At 35.7% G+C, this 22,013-nt stretch overlaps 1 protein-coding gene across 2 annotated transcripts in view; it reads left to right on the plus strand.

Annotated features, from left to right (window-relative positions):
• The first annotated feature begins 5,612 nt into the window (after nucleotides 1-5,612).
• The window catches only part of LOC141344342 (single-stranded DNA-binding protein 2), a 29,238-nt gene continuing 12,837 nt past the window's right edge, over nucleotides 5,613-22,013 (plus strand). Inside the window, exons 1-5 of one of the 2 annotated variants that reach the window (XM_073849214.1) lie at nucleotides 5,613-5,696; nucleotides 14,988-15,071; nucleotides 18,583-18,642; nucleotides 20,855-20,921; nucleotides 21,005-21,072. In XM_073849214.1, the coding sequence (XP_073705315.1) occupies nucleotides 5,634-5,696; nucleotides 14,988-15,071; nucleotides 18,583-18,642; nucleotides 20,855-20,921; nucleotides 21,005-21,072 (342 nt within the window). In that variant the 5' untranslated portion in view covers nucleotides 5,613-5,633. The remainder of the gene's footprint in view (nucleotides 5,697-14,987; nucleotides 15,072-18,582; nucleotides 18,643-20,854; nucleotides 20,922-21,004; nucleotides 21,073-22,013) is intronic. The other variant, XM_073849215.1, reaches the window with a different exon arrangement.

Below are 22,013 nucleotides of genomic sequence, written 5' to 3' on the forward strand. Positions count from 1 at the left end.
CATACAGTTGAGGTCAAAAGTTTGCATCCCCCCCTTTCAGAATCTGCAAAATGTTAATTATTTTATTAAAATAAAAGGGAAATTTCACATAAAAGATGTTTACATATAGTCCACAAGAGAAAATAGTAGTTGAATTTAAAAAATGACCCTGTTCAAAAGTTTACATCCCTTTGATTCTTATTACTGTGTTGTTACCGGAATGAGCCAAAGCTTTTTTTTGTTTCTTTTGTTTTGTTTAGTAGTAGTTGTTCATTAGTCCCTTGTTTGTTAAACTGCCCGCTGTTCTTAAAAAAAAATCCACAAATTCTTTGGTTTTTCAGCATTTTTGTGTATTTGAACCCTTTCCAACAATGACTGCATGATTTTGAGATCTATCTTTTCACACTGAGGACAACTGAGGGACTCATATGCAACTATTACAGAAGGTTCAAACATTCACTGATGCCCCAGAAGGAAAAACCATGCAATAAAAGCTTTTTTAATTTGAAGATCAGGGTAAATTTGGCTTATTTTGTCTTCTGGGAAACATGTAGCTATCTTCTGTAGCCTCTGAAAGGCAGTACTAAATGAACAAAAAAGATATTTAGGCAAAATAAGAAAAATACACACATCTCCATTCTGTTCAAAAGCTTTCACCCCCAGCTTGTAATGTATGGTTTTCCCTTCTGCAGCATCAGTGAGCATTTGAACTTTCTGTAATAGTTGCATATGAGTCCCTCAGTTGTCATCAGTGTGAAAAGATGGATCTCAAAATCATACATTCATTGTTGGAAAGGGTTCAAATACACAAAAATGCTGGAAAACCAAAGCATTTGTGGGACCTGAAGGATATTTTCTGAAGAAAAGTGGGCAGTTTAACTGTTCAAATCAAACAAGGGACTCATGAACAGCTATCACTAAACAAAAAAATACAGCTGTGGATCATTCAGGAAGAACACAGTATTAAGAATCAAGTGTATGTAAACTTCTCAACAGGGTTGTTTTTATCAATTCAATTATTATTTTCTCTTGTGGACTATATGCAAACATCTTTTATGTGAAATATCTTACTCAGGTCAGTACTAAATAAACAATAACATGCATTTTGTATGATCTCTCTTATTTTGGTAAAATAATTAACATTTTGCAGATTCTGAAAGGGGGGTGTAAACTTTTGACCTCAACTGTACATCTAAACTAAATAATTGAAGAAGTCCAACATAATTTACCAGAGAGTCATTTCACCAGAAGTTAGAGTGAATTTTCATTTCATCGGACTTTAACGTTATTGAAAGAGGAAAGATGCAAACAAATCAGCTAACTAGTGGTAAATTAATTGAAATGGCAGTTTAAGCTAATTCACAGAAATGAATCAAACTTGCCAAATCTAATAGCGCTTTTTCTACCAAAGTTTGAATAACTGTCTTAGCGCTGTCACACTTGTGCGAAACAAGACAAAGAGGAATTGCGAAACTAGTCTAATGACACAGTCTTTAAAAAATGTAATGGTCTAATAAAAAGCACATCACAGTGTTGCTTAATTTTATATTGCCAGCTAAATCTTTTTTAGTATTTAATGTATTGCTAATAAACTTCTGTTAATGTGACTGATGGTGCAGGTGAATCACTCAATCATAGTTTTGAATTGATTCAATGAATTTGACATTAAAATGAACTGATTTATTTTTAGAATTATTTGAACTGCTTGACAGATGTTAATCAAACTCAGCAACTTCCAATGCTGTTTTGCTACTTGAAGTTTAATCATTATATGACAACATCTTTGTCAACTGGTAGGAAACTTAACTGCTAAATAAAAAGCAAATTAACGTCATTACAATGTTGCTTAATTTTTTAGTTTTTGTCATATATTGCTAAATACTTTTGTTAATATGACTGATGTTGCAAATGAATCACTGAATCATACTTTGGAATTGATTCAATTAATTTGACATTTAAAATGAATTGATTCATTGAAATGGGCCAATTTAATTAAAATTACTTAAACGGCTTGACAGAAATGAATCAAACTCAGCAACTCAAAGCTGTTTTGCTACTTGAAGTTTAGTTATTATATTACAACATCTTATTCATATTTGCGAGATGCATTTCAAGAAGGGATTGTAAAAGTCTTAAATCATAAGTATTAACTGGTAGGAAACTTAACTGCCAAATAAAAAGCCATTAAAGTCATTGCGTATTTCATATATCAGCCTTCCCCAGTGTTTGTGTTTTTGGAGTAAATGGGAGGAGTCATTCTCAATAAGCTCCGCCCACTGACCCCAAGAGTCGTGTGTGTGTGAGAAAGAGACTGTGAGTTTGTGTATGTGTGTGTCAGAGTATTGTGTGTGTTTGAGGTCAGAGGTGGCGTAGCTGTTTGTACGGCGGCTGTAGAGAGGTTTGAGTTACAGCAGGGGGAGGGAGTGTGTGAGCCGACTGCCAGCTCTCGCTCTTTAATCCTCCTTCTCTTTCTCTTTTCCCTACTTTCCCCTTTATCTTCCCCCTTTCCCTCCTTGTTCAGTCTCTTTTTCACTCGTTTCCACTCACACATACACAGGCGCGCACAATGCGCCTCGTCTCCTTCCATCTTCTCTCTCTCTCTGGTAGAACAGGGCAGGCTGGCAAACACACAAGCCCCCAGCAGCAGCAGCAGCAGACTGTTAAAGAGGTTTGAAAGAGGGAACGGGGCCAACGGAGGAAAGGGGCCCCAGTCTCTAAGTGTTCCACTAGCTCAGGAGATTCCACTTGAGGCTCCTCTCGCTCTGTTTGCTTGTTTTATGCCCCTTTTACGAGGGGAAGTATGTACACAGATACACAAGAGCCGAGCTGTAGTGCAGGCGTTTTTCTGATGCAAATAAACGTCTCGTGTTAACACTCTCTCAGTTGAATGTGCGGGTTTACCGAGAGTGATCTTACTTGTATAATTGCACGCTGATGCTTAGCATTCTGCTCTGTGTAAGAGCTGTGTAGCGGCTAAAAGCTTTGTTTGCTGTAATTACACAAACTGCAATTTAACAAATTCTGCCTGTTTTGTTTCTTTATGGCCTGTGTTGCATTGTCTCTGCTCAATATGTTGTTTAAGCGTTTGTCTTTTAAGACAGTTGTTGATCGAGGCAGATAAAAAAAACACTTTTGTTTCTTTTCCTGCTATGTTTGGTTGTTTTATTAGTGTCATTGGCAAATAACATTGTCCTATCTATTCTAATTTTTACCAAACGATTTCGATTCCTTAAAGAATTGATTAGTCTAGCCTGTTCTTAGTGAATGAATGGAACATTGCACCTCGCATCCAATAAATCGCGTTAGGATTTGTGCTTTGTTACTTTTGATACGAAACATAGTCTCAGATTTCAAATTCTGTTTAGTTTATGACAGTATTCAAATAATAAATGGCACTGTTTAATGTAAAGTAAAACGTCAAGAGAAGCTCCAGCGCAAACCGCTTGTGAACTGTTTGTCTTTTCCGTTTAAAACCAGTTTTAGTGCGAAATAAACTTGTATCAAGTTTTAAAAGTACAACTTACTGAAATCCATATTCTGTCTCATGTAATCGCTCTAAAACTCTAGAGAGGGGCATTTTGCTAAATATATGCACCATTTAACACAACATAATTCATTATATTTTTTTGGCTGTTCTTGTTGTATGTTTAAATAAACAGCCACCATTTAAATGTTTATATTTCAAAAAACTAATTGGAGTAGAAATATAATTATGTAATTAAGTTTATTATTATAAAAACTTCAGTTGAGTCTGATTTAAGCGTTTGTATACAAATCAGTTAGTTTTAACCTTCTAAATTCTAGTAATTTAGTACCAACTGACTCTCATGTATATTTTACAGCATTACTTGAAAGATTTTTTTTTTTTTTCCCTTGAGAAAATTTGGCATGTGCTGTACCTGATATATCTAAAATAACTGATATTCAGTCGATTCAGAAATCGAACCTAATCACAAGCTCGTGAATCAGAATCAAATCGAATTGTGGAATTCGTGTCGAGGGCAAAGCTGAATTTTTACATACTTCTTTTTTTTTCAGAATACTTTGAATTAAAAGTAAAAAAAAATGTGTGTGTGTATATATGCATATATGTATATGTGTGTGTGTGTGTGTGTGTGTGTGTGTGTATATATATATATTTATTTATTTATTTATTTATTATTATTTTTTTTTAATTTATTTATTTATTTTTTATTTGAAAAATAAATATTTAATTTTATTTGATCTTAATATTAAGAATAATTAAAGAAATTTTAATATTTATTTTATTTTTGTAAATAATATTTAAATTCAATTGTTTATTGTTATCAAAATGACAAGTTATAAAAATAAGTTAACCTCTCTAATTTTATTTACCATGTAAAACAATACTCTCAAGTTTTTTTTTTTTTTTCAAAACATTTAGAACAAAAAAGGAAAAAGAAATGAACATTTTATCAAGAAATATTCTGTTTTCAATGTTAGACACAGAGTTTCGATTAAAAGAAAATAAATATGATTTTCATCTCTACAAATTGTGCGTTTAATATTTTTAACCAATATGTGACCCTGGACCACAACACCATTCATAAGGATAATTTTTTTATATATATATATACATGTATTAATTGAATATATTGCACAAATGTGACCCTGGACCACAAAACCAGTCTTAAGTCGCTGGGGTATATTTGTAGCAATAGCCAAAAATACATTGCATGGGTCAAAATTTTTGATTTTTCTTTTATGCCAAAAATCATTAAGAAATTAAGTAAAGTTCATGTTCCATTAAGATTTTTTTTTGTAAAATTCCTACTGTAAACATATCAAAATGTAATTTTTGATTTGTAATATGCATTGTTAAGAACCTAATTTGTACAACTTTAAAGGTGATTTTCTCAGTCTTTTTGATTTTTTTGCATCCTCAGATTTCTGATTTCAAATAGATGTATCTCAGTCAAATATTGTCCTCTCCTAACAAACCATACATCAATAGAAAGCTTATTTATTGAGCTTTCAGATGATGTATAAATCTCAGTTTTGTCAAATTTAACCTTATGACTGGTTTTGTGGTCCAGGGTCACAAATAAGCTTTCAGTTAAAATATGGTTTGTTTGTTATTGAAACATCTGGAATCTGAGGGTGCAAATAAATCAAAATATTGAGAAAATTGCCTTTGAAGTTGTCCAAATGAAGTTCTTAGCAATGCATATTACTAATAAAAAATTTAGTTTTGATATATTTACAGTAGGAAATTTACAAAATATCTTAATGGGACATGAATTTAATTAATATCCTAATGATTTTTGGCATAAAAGAAAAATCAATCATTTTCACCCATACAAAGTTTTTTTGATTATTGCTAAAAATATACCTGTGCTACTTATGACTGGTTTTCTGGTCCAGGGTCACATATATGAAGACATGATTGAGACATGTAAATTTGCTGCATAAAAAAAATGACCTGAATATTAGCATCAGGGTTTGAAAAAATCTGTTTTTAAAGCCATATTGTTATTGATGGACCAAGCAATGTACTATAAATCATGTCATGTTGAAAACAAAGTAGCAACAGTGTAATATAAGTATTGAATCTGGCTTGACTAATTCAGCTCTATACTAACTTGTTATCTCTGTCTGTTTTCCAGAGTGCAGCAGCAGCCCCCAGCCCCGTAATGGGCAACATGCCCCCCAACGATGGCATGCCAGGCGGACCCATGCCCCCTGGTTTCTTTCAGGTAAGCACAGCTGGTTTCATTATCTTCCTTGCCTTCTTTTCCATTCATCACCCTGTCACACCTGCGCTCCATTCATTCATCCATTCATTCAGTCGCTCTCGTTTTGTGCGCTCGTGGGCTGCTGGTGGGTCTGTCTAAGGCTGTGGGCGGCTTGACAGCAGCCTGGAGCTCTGCTGTCTGTGTGAGATCATTCTGAACTTCTGCTTTTTTCACACAGTATTGCTTCTCACCAGTAAGATGGAGGCTTAGAGCATTAAGCATTCGTGGAAAGTAGCTGTAGTTTCATTTCTGGAGCTGTGTTACACTTCCTATCTCAAGTCTTTTGAGATCCCAAACGAAAATAGTCATGGTTACTAAACGGCTAAAATCAGGATGTGTCTAATACTGTAATACGCCTCCTGTAATGAATCAATGGAAACAGTTGCTGACTGATTATCAATTAACTGTGATAAAAAACATTCTGAAAGAGAGAGAGACAATGAAAGAATGATATTTTTACTCTTCATGTGCTTCTGAATGAGTTTGTTTCTCTTTAAAATGTTTTATTGTGTTCCTTTTCTTTCACTCTCTCCTTCTCTTTCTTTATCATATCTCGATTCATCTGCTTGCAGCTTTATTCATTCCATACTGCAGGCCAAGTTCAATGTGTTAAATGTGACGTGTTTCTTTTTTGTGAAAAGTTACAATAGTTTCTCTCTGATCAGTTTTAAATGGATGGCCTATGAAAACAGATCAGTAATCAGATCTGATCAGGGATGTCCATACACGAACATCGAGGTTAAACTAGATTTCATTTGTTTCCGAAGAAAATGTGAGTGGTACTCGCTTGTGGAAACATTGCTGCCATTGTGCTATGCTGTTGCTTTGCAGTTGCTAAGAAGTTCTGAGTGTTTTTTAATGGTTGCTAGGTGGTTGCTTGCTGGCACAAGTCAAAATAAGGCAAGTCTTTGTGATATTATGTTTCCTAGATATGCTCCCTCCCTTCATTCTCATTTATTCGCCTGTTTTATCGTCCGCCAGATTAAAAGTTCTTCTCAAGCCACTTGATTTGAGTTGCCATACGTGTCTGTAGTACAAATAGCACAGAAGAACATATTTTGATTTATGTTGGTAACCAAACAGTTTCAACTTCCATTGACTTCCATAAGAAGATATTTTGAAGAACGTTGGTAACCAGTTTCAGCTTTATTGTCTTTCATAAAATGATATTTTGAAGAATGTTGGTAACCAAACAGTTTTGGTTCCCATTGACTTCCATAAGAAGATATTTAAAAGAATGTTGATAACCAAATTGTTTTAATTGAATTCCATAAGATATTTTGAAGAATGTTTTAACCAAACAATTTTGGTTCCCATTGACTTCCATAAGAAGATATTTTGAAGAATGCTGGTAAGCAAACAGTTTTGGTTCCCATTGACTTCCATAAGAAGATATTTGAAAGAATGTTGATAACCAAATTGTTTTAATTGAATTCCCTAAGATATTTTGAAGAATGTTTTAACCAAACAATTTTGGTTCCCATTGACTTCCATAAGAAGATATTTTGAAGATTGTGGTAACCAAACAGTTTCGGTTCCCACTGACTTCCATAGTAAGATATTTTAAAGAATGTTGGTAACCAGTTTCAGCTTTTTTGTCTTCCATAAAATGATATTGTAAAGAATGTTGGTAACCAAACTGTTTCAAAAACAGTTTTGGTTCCCATTGACTTCCATAAGAACATATTTTGAAGAATGTTTGTAGCCAATTTCAGTTCCCTTTGACTTCCATAAGAAGATACTGTGAAGAATGTTGTTAACCAAACTGGCTTAGTTTCAATTGACTTCCATAAGAAGATATTTTGAAGAATGTTGGTAACCAAACAGTTTCAGTTCCCATTTGACTTCTGTAAGAACATATTTTGAAGAATGTTGGTGACCAAAGAGTTTCAGATCCCATTGACTTCCATAAGTAGATATTTTGAAGAATGTTGGTAAGCAAAAGCTTTGGTTCCCATTGACTTCCTTAAGATATTTTAAAGAAATTTAGTAACCAAAGAGTTTCACTTTTCTATTGACTTCCATATGCTGGTAACCAAACAGTTTCAGTTACCATTGACTTCCATAAGAAGAGATTTTAAAGAACAACCAAAACTGTTTGGTTGCCATCATTCTTCAAAATATGTTCTTTTGTGTTCTTTAGAAGAAAGTAATGAAGTTTTGGAAAAATTAGGAATTTCCATTTTTAGGTGAACTACAGTTCACCTCTAGTTCTCCGTTTTTGAGTCTTTGATATTCTGTTCTCTAGATATAGTCCCTCCCTTCATTCTTATTTTCATATTTATAATTTTTTCAAAGGGATTGGCTGATATTGGATAACTGATATGCAGTATGTTAATTTCTATTATTTTTACATTTAGATTAACTTTAGATTAGCTTTACATGACAGCAAAGGTAATCTTTAAAAACAAAAAATCACTATCAATTATTACATTGTACATTCTAATTTTTAATGTTTTTATTTGTAGCTTTTTTTGACAAAATATTTTTAGATTCTTATAGAATTTTTAGTGAATATTAATATTGGCCATTTATAGGCTGTCAGCAGTAAATTGAGAATAATGAACACTTTTTGGTGACAGCCAGTATTTGAATATTGGTGCATTGCTACTAAAAAGTGGCTTCTTCAGACATAAGTTTTTCATCAAAATTTCCTGTACTATTGTGAGGTGGAGATTTAGATATGTGTTGAAGAGCTATTTTCTTTTTATTCCCATTTTTGCTGAACATCACAACCACATGCATACAAGCACGGACAAATGTAGTCTCATAATCAAACATGCTTGTACACATCCACAGCCCTTCCCATGATGCAGCGGGGGTGATGGAGGGTTTGCTCGGTGATGGACAGGTCTGGCATTTGGCAGTGTTAGTGATAAGGCAGAGCCGAGGGAGGAGACGCTTTCGACCGCTGTCTGGAATCTCCTGCTGTATGGGGAGGGAAGGGTTGGGAGAGCAATAGAGGGGAAAGGTTTGAGGAGAAGGAGGGTGCCGAGAGGTGCGGAGGAGATTTTCGGAGAAGCAGAGGAGTGCTATTTATATCAGTTCAGCGCTGAGGGAGAGAGAGAAGAGGTGTGAGGTGTTCTGGTGTGTGCATGTGTGTGTTTGCTGCTCCTGAGATTGGTTTCTACCACATCATTGAGAGAACAGGACTGTGTGGGTTTGGAGTCATTCATCTGTTTGCTAGGGATGCACAATGTAAAAAAAATTTGCTTATACTGCAGATGCATTTTTTTTTTGTTATAACAGATGAGCTGAGATTATGTATGTCTGATCAGTTAAATGCAGCTTAGGTGAGCATGAGACTTGTAGAAACATTAAAAATTGTAAAATGGTATCGTCTGCTTCCAATATCTTTCTAATCACACCAGTAAGGATAATAGAAAAAATGGAGATATTTGCCAATATGGTCACCAATATACCATGCGACCCTGCTTTTATTGTGTAGGAAGACAGGTGGAGTGGAAGTGAACGGGTGTTACTGAAGGACCAAGATTGTTTAGCAGAGAAAGGCAGACAGCAAGCAGGAGAGTGAGCGCTACCTCTGCTGTGTGTGATGAGGTGTAATGAACAGTCATGACCTCAGTGCTACTGTGAGTTAAAGAGGCCTTGAGCATCCCTAGACCCCTCTAATCCTTCCCTCAGACCCACTCTGAAAAAGGCAGGCAGCCAGGGAAAACACACACACACACACACACACACACACACACACACACACACACACACACACACATGCTCATGTATTCCTGTTGTATCAGCGCATGGTTTCTGGGACAGTCAGTGGAGCAGCTCTCATGCCAGACCCTGCAGCGATCCTCTCTCACAGGGAGGTCAGAGACGGGTCACAGCTAAATCGGAAACAAAAATCTCCTCAAAACCAGTTTAAAAAGTCCTTACCCAAGCCATGAGTGTTTAGCAGTGCACATAATTCATGCATGTGTTTATAAACAGGCTGCTTGTATCGCTAAATGAATGTTGTCTCATGCAATTAAATCAACCTAGCAAAGGGATAGTCCACCTAAAAATGGTAATTCTGTTATCATTTGCTGCTCACCCCCATGTCGTTCCAAGCCTGTATGACTTACTTTCTTCTGTAGAATACAAAAGAAGATATTTTTAAGAATGTTGTAAACCAAACAGTTTTGGTTGCCATTGACTTCCATAAAAAGATATCTTGAAGAATGTTGGTAACTGAACAGTTTCAGTTCCCATTGACTTCCAAAAGAAGATATTTTGAAGAATGTTGATAACCAAGCAGTTTTGGTTCCCATTGACTTCCATAAAAAGATATGTTGAAGAATGTTGATGACCAAACAGTTTCAGTTTCCACTGAATTCCATAAGAAGATATTTTGAAGAATGTTGGTAAGCAAACAGTTTTGGTTCCCATTGACTTCCAAAAGACAATATTTTGAAGAATGCTGGTAACCAGACTTCCATAAAAAGATATTTTGAAGAATGTTGGTAACCAAACTGTTTTGGTTCCCATTGACTTCCAAAAGAAGATATTTTGAAGAATGTTGTTAACCAAACAGTTTTTCTTCCCATTGACTTCAATAAAGAGATATCTTGAATAGGGCTGTGCAAAAATATCGATACATCTAACTATCGCGCTAATTTATTTTACGATAGTGTATCGATAGTCCAACCTCAAGTATCGATCGAAGTTGTGCCAAACGACCTCCTCCTCCTCCTCTCCAGTAGATGTCGCTAACTCGCTATGAACAAAACGCTAAGCAGTACGGTATCAGAAGTAAGCAAGAGTGAGCATAGCGGGAAAATATAAAAGCGCTTTTAGAGCTGACGTGTGGCTGCACTTTGGTTTTAACACTATACCAGGGAGTACTGAATTAGACAAAAAAAAAAAGCCATTTGTAAGCTTTGCAAATACAGTGTTTCCCCTACCATTATCTTAGGGGGCGGCCCGCCCCCTTGAATGTCAAGTACATTTTATTTTCGATATAGCGCCAGATCATAATAGAAATCATTTAAGGTTTTCCTATAGAACAGGTCTATACATTGTTCTTTTATTAAACAAACTAAACTGCCTTATGTTATTTATCTTATTTACACGAAGGCATGTCATTTCTGTCTCTACATGGTCGTGCGTTTACAATATCTCCTCCGCGAAAACACGGACGGATCGAGGACTCCATTCATAAAAACCGAATTTACTATAGTGTGGAATGCCACCAAATCGTCGATTTTTGGATTAATAAATCGAGTTGGTCTGTCACTTAATTCAAATCGTGATATGGACTAGTGTCTGTGAAAACTGAAATGCAAGAAGACCGTTTCAATATGAATCCTGCATGTTCCGTTTGCCTCTGTATGTATGAATGGCGGAGACGCGTTTTTTTTTTTTTTACTAAACGCATACTGAAGCACGCGTGACGCTCCTGATAATTTTTGGCCTTTGCATCTCACATGAACAGATAAACTCAATCTCCAAAGCTGCTGTGAGTGTCACTTTTACCATTTCATTGGAGAAAGCATCATTTCACACAGTAACTTCACGGCAACCTGTCAAAATAAAAGTATACGGTTTAACATGTAACAGAACAATATTAGTCTTGTATTACTTTTAGTACAGTATAATGTAGGTGTTTATATATTCCTATTTAAATAATTTACATAAAACAATATATGATAAAAAATAAATATTACAACAAGATTAACCACTTAATTGTAGAAAAAAAACTACAATTATTATTTAAACGTTTTAAACTGAATATAATTTTTCTTCCATGTATTGATTTTAACAGTAAACCTCTGTTTGTTTGCCAAAAATTAAAAGGGTTTATTTTTCATTTGATTAAAAATAAATAAATGTTTATGCTTTCATTTGATTACCAGAAAAATTAAAACACAAGAATTTCTAAAAAAAAAAAAAAAAAAAAGCTTGTTGAGCCCTATTGTTCAAAATGTTAAAATAGAGAGTTTTGGACTAATTTTTTCACTGAAATAAATGTTTTCGTTATTACACAAAGTAGGCTAAAGTGTTGGGAAAAAGTAACGTTGGCTACTCTGTTCAATCACACTGTGCAGTTCTAATGAATTGGAATGGATGGAAAATAAATTGGAATTGGAATTTTAATTCGTTTTCCGACTTTATCAAGTTGTCAATGTGACATGCATACTAATACAAACTATTGCATCGCAATATATCGTGATATACTGTATCGTGAACAATGTATCGTGATATGTATCGTATCGTGAGGCCCTTACCAATTCACAGCCCTAATCTTGAAGAATGTTGGTAACTGAACAGTTTCAGTTCACATTGACTTTCAAAAGATGATATTTTAAAGAATGTTGGTAAACGAACAGTTTCAGTTCACATTGACTTCCAAAAGAAGATATCTTGAAGAATGTTGGTAAACGAACAGTTTCAGTTCACATTGACTTCCAAAAGAAGATATCTTGAAGAATGTTGGTAAACGAACAGTTTCAGTTCACATTGACTTCCAAAAGAAGATATCTTGAAGAATGTTGGTAACTGAACAGTTTTAGTTCACATTGACTTCCAAAAGAAGATATTCTGAAGAATGTTTGTTGGTAACCAAAAAGTTATGGTACCTACTGACTTCTATAATAAGAAATTTTGAAGAATGTTGATAACCAAACTGTTTTGGTTATCAAGAAAGTAATAAAGGTTTGGAACAACATGTTTGGAATTTCCATTTTTAGGTGGACTATTCCTTTAACTCTCTGTTTAGGCCTTTTGGCCACTTTCATTTCTACAGACAGTAGAGAAAAGACAGACAAACTGTATAAAAAATGGCCAGCTGCGTTTGTGTATCAGAGCATCTGTACTAACTCCTAGGCCACTTGTCAGACTCTGAATGTGCTATATCTCTCTCAGTTGTGTTATTTTTGTTGGCGTGGGTGGGTCAGTGTTGCACCCTGGGCAGATGTGTTGTCTGTGTGGCAGCTCTGGCCATCAGCGTGGAGATTTTCGGTCGTGCTGGATGGATGGTTTCCTCAGCCCCTCTGAAACCAGCGGGAGGGCTTGTCTGAGGTCTGAGCGCTGGCCAAAGGTCAAGAGGCGGTAATAAGCGTGGGTCACAACCGCATACACACACTCGACAGGGCGGTGGAAAAAAAAAAAATACTGAAACAGACTCTTCAGTCACCTCCCTCAGATTATTTTCCTCCTTTGGTTTAGTCAGTAACTTTAAAGCCGATACACTGGCATCAGTATGTTAAGCATAGAAACATATGCATCTGTTTACTGTAATTTCAAAGTCAAATAGTGAAGATGCTCAATGCTCAAACAAATCTTGCACTTCTGTAAAATATGTGAACATGTCCACTCCTGAGAGGTTTGCTTTGTTAACACTGCCCCCGAGTGTATGAGAAGCGCTATTGCAGCTGTCCTGCAGGCCGTCATTCAGAGTGTATGAATACTGTCAAACTAACTGCCCCTTTAGGGCCTGAGAATGGAGATTGAAGGGCTCTCTGTTGATAGCCATGCCGGTAAGTGGCAGGTTATTATCTCCTCAAAGGTGTCGGAAGTGATTTTTATATATCGCTGTTTTGAGACCCTTCCCCATTGAGGCAGGACGGCAGAGTGACCGTGATTGGATAAACACTTCTGTAGGGACTCTAATATAGGTGCACAGGACCCATAATGCCATATGTTTCGCATTCAGGCTTGTTGTTCAGGGAGCGAGAGGAAAAGGAGCAAAGCTCCTTTGTTGTTTGTTGGTTATTAGTCATATAGTCTCATGTTCCTTACAGAACCATTTTGGACTTGAGCTCAATGGCCTGTTGATCATTAATGAACACTAATGGAAGCTCTGTGCAATAGTTATATGGAGTAAGGAGTTTAATGGGTTTAATGTGACATTTCGTGGAAATATTTCTGCCACACATACTGTACACGAACGCTGCTTTTTAAATTTATTTTTACTTGTTTTGAAGAAAGTGTGTGGTGTTTTCTCATGCAAAACTTGCCGCCATGGCAAAAGGGCCTTGCTGTGCATTTACTAAGATGATCTGAGTGGAAAAGAAGTGCATCTTTTTATGTTTTGTGTATTAAAACTTGTGTACTTTAAGTTAATATTTAATTTATTTATTGGTATTGGTCAATATTGGATAATTAATTGTACATTCTAATTGTCCTTCATATTATATTTTTTTATTCACTTTTTTACATTTTTACTAATAATTTAGTAACTTAAATGTATAGCCAAACCAAAAATTATTCAGACACCAGATATAATTTTAGATTATACTAAGGACACTGTATAGTTCATTTATGTAAGTGAGGATAGAAAATAAAGTGAACTGACATATTATACCTAAAAATTCTTCATACAGTGGACTACTAGTGAAATTGATAAATTTGGGACCAAAAATTATTCAGACACTTAAGTATTTTTTCTTTAATTGCTAATGCGACCTTTTTATACCACCGACTAAACAAAATTAAGCATTGCTTGGTAATTGGTCAACAAAATATTGATAATCATGTAAATATTGTCATACTAACAGTTGTCTGAATTTTTGGTTGATTGTAATCCATTACATACCTTTCTGTTAAAGTGATCTGACATTATTAAGATGAATTTGTTCTGTTCCATTTTCTAAATTATATAGAATAAACTGTGATAATGTGAGAAATGTTAAAGGTGTCCGAATAAATTTTGATTTGACTATATATTTTACACATTTTTACTAATCATTTAATAACTAAAATGTAACCACTAGCAAGTCTCAGAATATTCATTCTTTATACTTACATTGTAATGTTTTTTTTTGTTAAATTTATTTTTGTATATTTTACTTAATGCTTTAAAGAACATAATTTTAGTGTCTATATTAACAATTTTAAATATAAAATATTTAGAGTTAAATAATTAGTTGTATGAAAATAATTATTTAGTTATCAGTGTTTAGATATTAGTACATCCATAGAATTTTCTGTTATATTAAGTAAATATGAGCTGATTGTTCAATGTCTCTCAGTGCTGGTGAGCATGTATGGTTGGTGTTAACGTTTTAGCCTGAAATATGAATTTAAAGCATCACAATAGCAGCTCTTTGATTCTCATGAAACTGTTCCATTTGTCATTGAACACCGCACACTAGCTTTGGGTTTCCCTCTAGTATTTAGTACCTAGTAAATGAGTGAGAGTGAATTGTGTCTTGAGTGTTAGTCGTGCGTGTTTGTGTAAGGGCTTCGGCAGCAGCAGGCCTCACTAGAAGGCCGTCTGTGCATCTCTCATCTCCCTCTTCTCTCTTAAAGGGGCCTCCCGGCTCGCAGCCGTCACCACACGCACAGCCTCCCCCACACAATACCAGCAACCCCATGATGGGACCACACGGCCAGGTAAGACACACAGCAACCCTCATACACACACACTTACACACCGTGTCCTTGCTTGCACACTCGGTATACACACGGTCACACTTGCACACATGAGAACTGTTGGTGACGCTGGCAGCCACTCACTTGGGCAAGATGAACGGTGTAAATTACATGGTTATTTATAATTCTCTGTTTTGTTTCTTGTACACACAGACACACACATTCCTTAAACCAGTTGCAGAGTTTTAATTGTCCCTTGTATGGACTTTAGGACTTTAGGCAGGGTTAACGCCATATTTAAAGGGATAGTTTAGTTAAAAATAAAAGTTAATTTCAATTTCCTGTTATTCCAAATCAGTACGACTTTCTATCTGTGGATCACAAAAGTACAATTTTTGAAAAATTTGCTGGCCTGCAATTCCATGCGACTACAGTGAATGGGGACTGAAGCTTTCAAGCTTCAAAAAGAACAAACAAGCAACCTAAAAGTATCATAAGTGCAAGTTATTTGACTTGTGCTATATTTTAATTCTTCTAAATATCCACCTTATTTTTCCTATAGGAGTGGACGCAGCCATTTGTAAATTTTATGGGTTGACTTCCGGTCTCATCTGCATCCAGCAATTTTTAGCTGTACAAAACGGCTCGTTTTGTTGCTTGATATTGCAAATTGGTGTGTTTACCCTGTAATTTGAATGTATTTTCTTAATTATGAACACACTGGTTTGTACAAACAGTTTTATTTACTTGTTATTCTTTTTGTTATTTCCCTATAGCGGCTAATAAAAAAGGAAGTCTCGCCCATAGGCTTACATCTGCGTCGAACAACAAGGTGGATAGATTTGATTAAGAAAAAGACAGCAATTAAGTTGTCATTAAAGGATTAGTTCACCTCCAGAACAAAATTGACAGATAATTTACTCACCCCCTTGTCATTCAAGATGTTGATGTCTTTCTTCCTTTAGTCGTAAAGAAATTGTTATTTTGAGGAAAACAGTTTAGGAATTTTCTCCATATAGTGGATTTCTATGGTGCCCATGAGTTTGAACTGAAAAAAAGGTTATTTTTATATATATATAAAAAATACAATTTATATACTTTAACCTCAAATGCTGATCTTGTCCAGCTCTGCGATGCGCATGCATACTCTGTGGACTCTGGTTCAGTACAGTTAGGGTATGTCGGAAAACTCCCGTCTCATTTTCTGCTCCAGCATCGCTGCAGAAGTACCAACCCAGTGTTTACAAAGTGAACGTGCAAAGAAGGTCAAATGCCCTTTACAAAAAAGGGCATTTGAGTTTTTTTCGACATACCCTAACCAGAGTGCACAGAGTACGCATGTGCACCGCAGAGCTAGACAAGACAAGCATTTGTGGTTAAAAAGTATATAAATTGTATAAAAGCCCTTTGAAGCTGCATTTAAACTGCATTTTGAAAGTTCAAACTTGCCGGCACCAAGTCCACTATATGGAGAGAATTCCTGAAATGTTTCTTTATGACTGAAGAAAGAAAGACATGGACATCTTAGATGACTGGGGTGAGTAAATTGCCTTTTTAATACTAGGAAGATGCTTTGAAACAGTCTCTACTGTATAAAGTGTTTTAAAAACAGAATCTTTTTAAAAGAATCAGTTAATTTAGTTCATAAACCTGGACTAAATGATTCGTTCATGAATTGGGCTGGTTTGATTCTTGAGACTTTTTTCAGTTTTTTTGTTAAATACAAGTTCAGAAGAACAGCATGTATTTGAAAGCTTTGAAATCTTTTATAACATTATTGTCTTTACTGTTAATATTAATTATTAATATACATTATTAATGTCTTTAGTATCACCCTTTTGATGCTTGAAAGCTTCATTCCCCGTTCATTAAAATTGTATGGAAAGGAACAGCCAGCAGAATTATTCAGAATATGCTTCATAAAAAACAGAATGACCCTGGACCACAAAACCAGTCATAAGGGTCAGTTTTTGAAATTGAGATTTATACATAATGTGAAGGCTGAATGAATAAGCTTTTCATTGATGTATGGTTTGTAAGGTTTGTTAAGATACAACTATTTAAAAATCTGGAATCTGAGGGTGCATACAAATCATAATATTGAGAAAACCACCAAATGAAATTATTAGCAATGCACATTACTAATCAAACATTAAGTTTTGATATATTTACAGTAGGAAATTTACAAAATATCTTAATGGGACATGATCTTTACTTAATATCCTAATGGTTTTTGGCATTAAATTTTTTTTGAGCCATACAATGTATTTTTGGCTATTGCTACAAATATACCCGTGCTACTTAAGATATCTTCTGTTGTGTTGCACACAAAAAGAAAGTCATACAGATTTGTGATGGCACGAGAGTAAGTCAGTTTTACAATTGAAAGCAAGGCTGTGAGAAATAGATGTACAATTCAATAGGTTGCACTCTTGTGTCTCTCATTTAGCCAACAAAAGTGAAAACGTATAGTTGTGAAAATCACATTAAGACTGTACATCCATCCGTCACAGCCTTGTTTTTATTGGGCGTACACCCTAAGGTCCATTCCTCCTTAGTCTTCTCATTCTTATTTCTTTCTTCCTCCCTCCGTTTCTCTATCCTGGGAGTGTGAAGTATCCTGTATCCCTCCATCTAGAGTCGACTCCCTGCGAACAGGATAAATAATTCAGTCTCCTCCTTGTTCTTGGAGATGGGCCTCCACTCCTGGCCCTCACCCCACCCCCCATCAATAGCACATTAATATTGTAGAGCCTCCCGCCACACAGCGCCCTCACAAACACACATACGAATGCACACTGACTGTGCAGAAACCAAAACGATGCCCGAACGTACACATATCAACTCACAAAGACACTTCCGCCTCCTTCCTCCAGGAAAAAAAAAACAAAACACGCTGCATATTAGAGAGCTACGGTTGTACAACATTTTCCTACATGGTAAAAACACCCCAATTAGTTGTACAAACACATGCATACACACACACACCCATAAGGCCTATCCCTCATCCGTTCAGCATCGACATGTTTCAACAGAGCCCTAAAAGTTGGTGAGAGTCTCTCGGTGAGCTTCCCACAGGCCTTGACCACAGAAGTGGCATCGGGTTTCGTCTCTAGACGCGCAGCCACACGGCTCTCATGGTTTGTATGTCAGGACGCAGGCACGATACTGCCCTCGTTTGGGTTGTTGTGGTCACTTTCCTTCCTGACCAGACTTTCACTTGAGAAGCGTCTAAGTGCAGCCGCTCGAGGTCTGACTTTCCCGATGCTCTCGTATGTGTGTGAACGTTTAAAAAGCGGAGCGGGAGCAGTCTGTGTTTTGACGGACAGAAGGAGAGATGTCAAATGTACATATTTGATGTCATCTTGCGTTGGCTTCTGCTCTCCGTGCATCTGTCTGTCCATTCCATCTGCTATAGCCTGGCCTGCTGCACTCATTCATTCTGGTTTTTGCAATGCTCTCGCTTTCGTTTTAAATAGGGCAACATGTTGCTAATCAAGTCTTTTTTTTTCACTTCTTCTACTTCTTTTAGCCTTTTATGTCTCCACGGTACCCTGGTGGACCTCGGCCGTCTCTTCGCATGCCAAATCAGGTAGAGGGAACATCATCACAGCAAACAAACAGTTCTTTCATTTTTACACACTCTTAAAGGAATAGTTCACCCAAAAATGGAAATTCTGTCATTAATTACTCACCCTCACGAAATTCAAAAGCTTTCTGACTCTGCATAAACAGCAACGTAACTACCACGTTCGAGGCCCAGAAAAGTAGTAAGGTCATTGTCAAAGGAGAAGTTCACTTCCAGAACATAAATTTACAGATAGTTTACTCATGCCCTTGTCATCCAAGATGTTCATGTCTTTCTTTCTTCAGTCGAAAAAAAATTGTTTTTTGAGGAAAACATTTTAGGATTTCTCTCCATATAGCCATATAGTGGACTACTATGGTGCCAGTGAATTTGAACTTCCAAAATGCAGTTTAAATGCAGCTTCAAAGGGGTCTAAATGATCCCAGCCGAGGAAGAAGGGTCTTATCTAGCGAAACGATTGGTTATTTTCTAAAAAAAAAAAAGACAATTTATATACTTTTTAACCTCAAATGCTCGTCTTGTCTAGCTCTAAGTGTACTCTGTGTATTCCGGTTCGTAACAGTTAGGGTGTGTCGAAAAACTCCATCTCATTTTCTCCTCCAACTTCAAAATTGTCCTACATTGCTGCAGAAGGACCGAACCAGTGTTTACAAAGTGAACGTGCAAAGAAGATCAAACGTCCTTTACAAAAAAAGGTAAAAGCAATGTAGGACAATTTTGAAGAGCCTTTTAAACTGCATTTAAACTGCATTTTGGAAGTTCAAACTCACGGGCACCATAGAAGTCCACTATATGGAGAGAAATCCTGAAATTTTTCCTCAAAAAACATAATTTCTTTATGACTGAAGAAAGAAAGACATGAACATCTTAGATGACAAGGGGCTGAGTAAATTATCTGTAAATATTTGTTCTTGAAGTGAACAACTTTAAAATAGCCTATGTGACATTAGTGGCTCAACCTTAATTTTATGAAGTGCGCAAAATACTTTTTCTGCGCAAACAAAAATAACAACTTTATTCAACAATAATAACAATGACATGCATTCACAAGAGTACCATGATGATTAATTAAGTGAGTAATCAATGACAGGATTTTCATTTTTGGGTGAACCGTCCCTTTAAGGGTCATCAAAATACTGGAAATATCAAGATATTTTAAAGGTCATGGGATTTTCTGAACTAATTTTCTGTTGTTTTATTTTTTAGAAATTTAGTATGAACTAAAACAAAAAGATTGTTGTTTAAAATTGAAAATAACACTGAAATTAATATAACATATAAATATTATATGAAAACCTTAAAAAATATGCAAAAAAATATGCCAACTATCTTGAAAAAGTTGAAGTACAAAAATAAATAGCTAAATAATAATGAAAAATTGTACAAATAATAACAAAACTACTAAAACTTCAACTAAATGTGAAATTTTAATTAAAAAAATAAATACTGTAAATTATATTAAATACTGTAATGATATAAAAAATAATCAATAATAAACTTTAAAAAAAAATGTCACTGAAATTCATTTTGCAAAAGGTGGGAAACCTAACTGGTTGTTTCCAACAAGCATTTGCATGTGACTGATGTTCATACATGCCTATGATGCCCCAAAATGCTAATATAAAATGATTTTATTTGCAAATCATGTGTTAAATGTGTGTGAATGGAATTTTTTGCATTCTATTTACATTTATTTTATTCATTATAAATTTAAATGACTACATCAAAAGCCAACTTGTGATGTTTGTAGTCTGTGGTGTTCAACTCTTTCTCACGAAAGTATTGTAGCATACTCGTATATTTACATTGCATAAAGATTTTAAAGTCCCCATGAAATCAAAATTAAAGTTTTTTGGCTTTTAGTATCAATATGTTAGCCTTAAGGTTATCTGTAAGCTAGTGTGCTCTAAAACAATGATAAAATTTGCTTTTAGAAGATATAAGCATTCAAAACTTAGTTTTCTGTAGGGTGAATGGCACGTAGTGCACTATATAGGGGATAGGGAACGATTCAGACAGTGTAAATATGCATTCCATTGGGGCGAATGAAGTTTGGTTTTGCTTTGTGTCACACAAACCGCTATACCATTAGATTTCCATTGAAAATTTGACATTGTTTTGATGTAGCTAACTAAGTTGTCCAATATAAACTTGACTTTCTGTAAAACACTTCTCATGTATTTCGCTGACATTTCTTCATTTCTGTCCTCCTCAGCCTCCTGTGGGAGTTCCAGGATCACAACCACTCCTGCCAAACAGTTTGGACCCAACCAGACCACAAGGTAGCATCTTGGCCCAACTCTTCATAACCACAGATTCATTTACATGCAGACTGATGAATGACTCATTATCTAATATTTCACAGGGCATCCTAACATGGGCGGTCCGATGAGAATGAATCCTCCCAGGGGGATGGGTGGCATGGGCCCTCAGGTAGGCGGCACATATTCTAGCTCACTTTCTTCTCTGGTAGTCACCCCAAGTCAAATGCCACAGGCCTGAAACCCTGTTATACTGCTCTTAAGTCACCTGTGCCGAAAGCAGAGCCCCCCCTTCTTCTGTATATCTCTCTCTCTCCGTCCTTCTCGTTCTTGGCAAGCGAGGTACTGCACAAATCGGCAGCTGGTGCAGCATCTGTTCGACAAATTGGGTAGAGCGCAGAACAAAAGCTCGGGTTAGAAAGAAGCAGCCTCAGGCCTGAAAGCCTCTGTCACACTTTGCCCTCCACCCACGAGCAGCCAGACAGGTGGGCCGCCGTCTGCCTGAGCAGAACTTCGTTAGCATAGTGTCAATCGCATCCCAACCTGTTTGGTTGGATCCCCACCGCTGTGGACAACAGTGGATGAAGGGCAGGGATTCCTGCAGCGCGTAGTTGCTGCATTTTCAGCCCCACAGCAGATGAAATAAATCATATTTTTTTCCTGAATTGTGAACTTAATACCACAAAAAATGCCAAGACAACACATCTTTTCAATTGAGTGTGCAATTATTTGTTTATTTTAATACATTTATAATATATATTTTATACATATTTACAATATATACACTACTAATCAAAAGTTTTTGAACAGTAAGATTTTTTTTTTTTTTTTTTAAGAAGTCTCTTCTGCTCACCGAGCCTGCATTTATTCGATCCAAAGTACAGCAAAAACAGTAAAACTTTGAAATATTTTTCCTATTTAAAATAACTGTTTTCTATTTGAATATATTTTAAGTTAATTTGTTCCTGTGATTTCAAAGCTGAATTTTTAGCATCATTACTCTAGTCCTTCAGAAATCATTCTAATAGTCTGATTTGCTGCTCAAAAATTATTATTATTATGCTGAAAACAGCTGAGTAGAAATGTTTCAGGTTTCTTTGATGAATAGAAAGT

Source organism: Garra rufa, chromosome 10 (genome assembly GCF_049309525.1).
Source record: "Garra rufa chromosome 10, GarRuf1.0, whole genome shotgun sequence".
Lineage (NCBI taxonomy): Eukaryota > Metazoa > Chordata > Actinopteri > Cypriniformes > Cyprinidae > Garra > Garra rufa.